Raw genomic sequence first — 6000 nt, 5'->3', positions numbered from 1 at the left:
GTATGTTCTAGAAATGGTAATGCTGAGCACTCGTGAACTGTGGAGTTGTGCTGGTTGGGGGCACCCATGCTTTTCCAAGGGATTTGACTCTGGTGGGGAGATGGGACTCACCGGTACCATGGGGATTACTCAGGGTACCTTTCTCATGGAATTACTGGGCATTTACAAAACACGTGGAAAGCGCTTCAAACAGTGCCTGGCATGCAGTCCGTGCCACAGAACCACGCATTCACCACCAGCATCTTCGGGGAAGGTCCACTGTAATTGGTCATCTTGGAAGTCTCACACAGGGGTAAAGATTCTGTCCCCTATGATGGAGAGCCCACCTTGCCGGGTGGAGGGATGCAGAGCGGGGCCCTTTCTGGAACATTTCAATGCAGCAAAGTAACTTTGTGTTGCAAGATCCTTGCAAACCATGAAATGAATTGTAAATACTAGTTACAATCAGTTACAAATAGCTTGTATTTCTCTAAATCTAGAAAGAGCTCAACACGGTCCTGCCTGTCTGACAACTAGACAGGAGGGCTAGATGCCGTGCTCACTGCCTTTCACAGGTTTGTGCACCTAATGATCCCCAGGCCACCAAAGTTAGTTATTCTCATCTCCCACTTTGAGGACAAGGGGAATGACATCCAAAGATCTCCTGAAGTCTCAGGTATTACTCAAATCCAGGTTACTCTGCTTCAAAGTCCATGCTTTTAACTTCTGTGTAATCCTGTGGGCTGAAGTCTGAGGGTTCTGCTTCTGCCCCTTTGCGGGTCTGGGAAGGCCAGCATTAAAAGGCATATATATATGGCTTTGCTCTACTAGATCCACCAGATCTGACAATCCCCTCTTTCCCCAGTCAATGCACCAAGCTTTCTTTGATAATCTTGGGAATTATCCAGAAGTCACTGTACTGATGTGATTGAAATTACAGTTCCTAAGTCTAAGGATTTTCAACCTACTCAGAAATCAAGTTTTTCTGGCTAGGACATAAAAAAAAATGCAATCCCCCTCCTCAAACAAAATATAATCTCCCCCTCACCCCCAACAAGACAGTCTGTTTCCTCTCTTTGTAGGTAAGAGTGAAGAAGACAACACACAACAGTAGCACATTCTGCTTTAATATCCCAAATATCTGTGCAGATGGGACAGTGCTGCGAAATAACACAGAGCTCTGTAGGTAAGCACATCTCACTCGGAGGAAAACTGATTCGAGAGAAGGCACCAGAAACCGCAATGCTGGGTTACCTGTAAACAGTAAACGGGAAGGCTTTCACAGTGGAGCAGGGACTTCAATATCACTCTACAGGCACATCCGGCAGACAGGGGGTGGCCTCACTGCTGATCCTCAGCCTCCAGAACTTTACACTGTAGTGTAAACAGTACCTCGTGCTGGGGGGCAAAGGCCCACACAGGTGCAGTTCAGCTGGGAAGGGAAGGAGCAGACAGGGGTGTGAACCCTACCTAGGTCTGCCTTCCCTCTCCCGCATACAGTGGCAGTGCCTCACAAATGGCTGTTTATCGAGTGGGAAGTAAAAAAGTCAAGGCCTACAAAGCCCAGGCAAATACACTGTTTCTGTCCGTGCTCTTCGATCAGGTGGCGTGGATGGGTCCTGGGTGGAGGGACGTGCCACATTCCGGCCAGCTCTCTAGGTGATGACAGTGGGTGCGGTACGTCCTGTCCTCTCTTGGAGCTGGGACACCTTCAGAGCAATGGAGATCAAGGGCGCCAGCATGACCTGCAAGAAACGCAAGGGGAAGAACCTCTTCCGTCACTTTTCTAAACAGATCCCTGATCCACCAGCCTGATCTCCTACTCCAGCTCTCCAAGATGCCTGAAGATCTAAGTATAAAATGCAAGCCCAAGCCTGGCTCCAGGACCCCTCACTTCAGGGAAGCAACTCCAGAGTCTGCTCTGCAAAGCAAGTAACCTGACCACCCTCAATATTTCCTCTCCACATTCCCGCGTTTACCCCACCAAGCCTAAAAGACTCTTTAAAAAATATGTATTTATTACAATTTATTCACTTTGTATCCCCACTGTAGCCGCCCCTCCTCCTAGTCTCACCCACCCTCTCCCTTCTTCCCCTATGCCCCTCCCCTGGTCCCCTGATAGGGGAGGACCTCCTCCCCTTCCATCTGACCCTAGCCTATCAGGTCTCATCAGGGCTGCCTAAAAGACACAGCAGCTACAGGGTAAAAGCAGACACTTCCCAGCTGCTTGGTGGTGTCTGCGGGCACAGGGGGAGCCAAGCTTTTTGTATGATCATCCATCCTGGAAATTTAGGTTCAGAAGAAATGTATTTTTCATTCCATCTGTCCAGCACATGCCAGGCTTTTGTCTCGAAGATAAAAAAGAAATAAACATGCCCACCTTTCTCCTTTTCTCTTTCTCTGTTATCTTAAGGGCCTGGAGGTGCAGACTCCAGAGCCCTCAGTTCAAGTTTTAGGGATGCCAAAACCACACTAGGGTGTGGAGATTACTGAAGCTGGAATCTGGCTCCTGGAGAAATTATGAAAGAGAAGCAGGCCCTTGCTGGCTCCTTATTAACAAAAGCACGTGCACACAAATTATCTAGTCTAATTCCGACACCGAGGGCCGAAGGTTAGCCACAAGGACTGACAGAGGAACCAGGCTGCCTCCTAAAGGTCAAGTTTCCGCTTTGCCACAAGGAAAGGTTGGGATCTGAGGATCTCCTGGGAACAATGCAAATGGGCACAGTGTTACTAAACTGCAAACTTTAAAAAAAAGGGTTGATACAGTTTGTTTTTTTACAGTGAAAAACTTGGGGTCAAAAATGTGAAAATGAGCAACTATAAGAGTTTTTTTTTTTTTAATTTTTAGTGTGCGTGTGTATGCAAGCATGTATGAGCACACAGGCACAGGCCTACAACAGCACACATGTGGAGGTCAGAAGACAGCTTACAGGAGCCAGGTCTTCCACCATGAGGCTTCTGAGGCTCTAAAATAAGACTTTTATAACACTTGGTAGCAACTGCCTTTACCTGCTTTGTCACCTCACCTTGAACTGCTTTGTTTGATTTTTCATTTTTAATTAAAGATTTTTTTTTAATTTTATGCATTTGGGTGTTTCGCCTGCATGTATGTATGCTAGTGCCTATGGATGTCGGAATAAGGTATCATATTCCCCGGAACTGGCGTTATGGATGGTCGTGAGCTACTACATGGCTGCTGGGAGCTGAACGTGTGTCCTCTCCGAGAGCTGCAAGAGCTCCTAACCTGTGTGCATCTCTCCAGCCACAACCTGGTCATTCTTAAAAGCTGATCTTAGGTGCCAATCTCAGTGCTGAAGCATTTTAAATTCACTGTCTCCCCAAATCCATACAACGATGAAAAGTTAGCACTGTTCCATTTTATAAACAAGGAAACCAAGATGGACAAATGTGAAACAAGTCACCCATGTGCACAGGGCTTCAGGGACAGGAATTAAAATAAGACCTCACTAACTCTACAACCGCTATGCTTAAACCCACTACACTAGGAGGCTCCAATTTTGAGTTTTACAGATTTTATTGGGTACCAAAAGAAAAGAGGGTTTGTTCAAAAGTACTTATGACAACACATTGTTTCATTTCTTTTTCATAAAATTTGGTTTATATTTAAGGTATGGAGTGTAATTTTTAAAAATTTGGGTCTTTGCAGGATGGTGAGGCTTACGAATGGTAAGCAAGCACTCTACCATCAAGGCCAAACTCCCAGCTCCCAACACGAACTGTGGGGTAAAGTGATTACTACTGCCAAACTTATTGACATATCCCATCTCTTCACATAGTTCTTCTCTTTTTTTTTTTTTTCTTATTTTTGTCATGGTGGAAGTGAAGACATAAGCAATGTTTTCTCAGAAAAACTTAAGAATGTAGTACAGTATTATATTAACTACAGGCACTAGGTGGTTCTGAGATCTCCAGAACTCCTACACCCTACATAACTGTAAGTCTCCTTTAACTAACACTTCCTGACCCCGCCCAGCCCCTGCTAACGACCCTGCTCTCTGTTTCTGAGCTGAACTATTTCTTTTTAGCCTCCGAAGATAAATTATGTTCATACAGCATCTGACTCTCTGGGCCTGGCCTCTTTTGCTCAGTAGAGTGTTCTCCAAGTTCACCACTTGGCTCCAAATGGCAGGGCTCACTTAGGTGTAAGGCGGAGTAATTTTGCATGCTTTGACTTCATTACACTTTCATCTCTTCATCTGACGACAGTAAAGGAAGCTGGACCCACACGTGGTCCCACGAGCACGCCTGCACAGCCACAGGCTAGGTGGTGCAGCCGTCTCTTCAACATAAAAGCTCCAGTCTCTCTGGACAGACAGGCCTACAAAGATTGCTGACCACATGGAAGTCCTCCGTGATTTGTTTCTGTTTGTGAGGGGGTTCCTATATTTGGGAAAATTGCCATACCAAGGCTTCCTGTCCCCAGTGTCAACACTTATCTTTGGTCTTTATGTCAACAGCCAATCGGCTGGAATCAGTTGCAGCTTACCCTGACTTTCACTTGCACTTCTCCTATGAATAAACATGGCTTCCTTCTCATACACCACTTGGGCCTTTGGAAAGTGTCTGCTGAACTCTTCAGCAGATGCCATTTAAATGAGCGTCTACGCCTTCCCAAGTGTTTATGGTACAACATTAGCTGTGAGGCACCGACATAGCAAACATGCCTTGTTTCCCACGCACTCTGTAGACCTAAAGCGCTGACTCAGAACATCTGTCAAGACCAGTGCTGTGAAGAACACACTTGGGGAAACTCCACAGTGCGCCCCGGGCCCTCCTCGAGCCTCCATTTTGATGCCTATCCTCAAATCCATGATCCGTGTTCATTCCTACAGACTCTAGCCCACCAGGCTCTAAGTCAGTAGGCTTTTCCATGAAGACACATACAATTGCCTGTCCTTGCTTGTTCCTGACCCCCACAAAGCTGGAACCAGTAAATGCTTTGTCAGAGCAGGTGATCACTGTGTGATCAATGACTGGCCAGACATCATACAAGGAAAAAGATCCATTCTCATGTAACTGCTTCTGCATAGAGCACAAGCTTAGGAAGTGCCGGCTGCCTTTCTGTGCTTCCACGCCCTCGTCAATACAGGGGAGACCAACAGTCTACCTAAGGTGAGGATTAAATGAATAGGGGCTGGGGCAGGTAAGGGAGCTTGCTCCATAAGCATTACCGTGACTTAAATCTCCAGCACCCACATAAAACAAGCTGTATACAGACTTAGAACCCCAGCACTGTGTGGGGGCACAGACAGAGAAGGGTCACTTGCTAGCTGCCACCCTAGCTTCAGGCTCAGTGAGAGACCCTGACTCTGCCAAACATAGTAAGGAGTGATAGCAGGGCACTGGATGTCATCCTCTGGCCTCCAGGAACACATTAGGTATACATCCCATATGTACACCACTCTCTCTCCCCTCCACCTCTCTCTCTATCACACACACACACACACACACACACACACACTGGGTCGGGAGAGACAATTAACTGAGTATATTTATGCAATGGTTTTAGTAAACAGCCAATGTTCAGAAAAGCTAATTATTCTTGTGGTTGCTATCGGTCATTTTTGCTCTAACATACTAAAAGAGACAAAGGAGAAAGCAAGGACAGCGGGTGACCACATGGGTCCTGGAGAACTGGCAGTGATGTCACAGGTTCAGCAGACCACGAAGACACCTCGAACCAAAATCACGGATCAGGGTGCAGGGCTTGGCCATTACCTGGGGGTCCTGATTGATCTTGGCAACGTCCTTCTCATAGCTATCAATATACAGTCGAATGGTGGCCCCAGCACTCCCGGTGCCACTCAGTCTGAAGATGATGCGAGAGCCGTCTGCAAAAATAAGCCGCAAACCCTGGAAAAAGATAAGCAGAGGATTTTTCTCCCCCCTAATTGCTGAAGGGGAGACTGAAATCTGGCAGGCCGTGAGTTGTCCATTTGGAGACCTAATCTTATCCGCGGGAGGATTAGATCCTTGATAGATGGCAGCAACCGAGCC

General features: G+C 46.8%; 1 protein-coding gene across 1 annotated transcript in view; it reads right to left on the bottom strand.

Moving 5' to 3' along the window:
* Positions 1–1085: 1085 nt before the first annotated feature.
* Pgm1 (phosphoglucomutase 1) overlaps positions 1086–6000 on the bottom strand; it is a 57131-nt gene continuing 52216 nt past the window's right edge. The window contains exons 10-11 of the mRNA XM_021627168.2: positions 5722–5856; positions 1086–1724 (exon numbers count right to left, since the gene is read on the bottom strand). Coding sequence (XP_021482843.1) covers positions 1635–1724; positions 5722–5856 — 225 coding nt within the window. The 3' untranslated portion in view covers positions 1086–1634. The remainder of the gene's footprint in view (positions 1725–5721; positions 5857–6000) is intronic.

The sequence above is a fragment of the Meriones unguiculatus genome, chromosome 12 (genome assembly GCF_030254825.1).
Source record: "Meriones unguiculatus strain TT.TT164.6M chromosome 12, Bangor_MerUng_6.1, whole genome shotgun sequence".
Classification (NCBI taxonomy): domain Eukaryota; kingdom Metazoa; phylum Chordata; class Mammalia; order Rodentia; family Muridae; genus Meriones; species Meriones unguiculatus.
The sequence above is the reverse complement of the archived record's forward strand: the minus strand, read 5'-3'. Positions and strand labels throughout refer to the sequence as shown.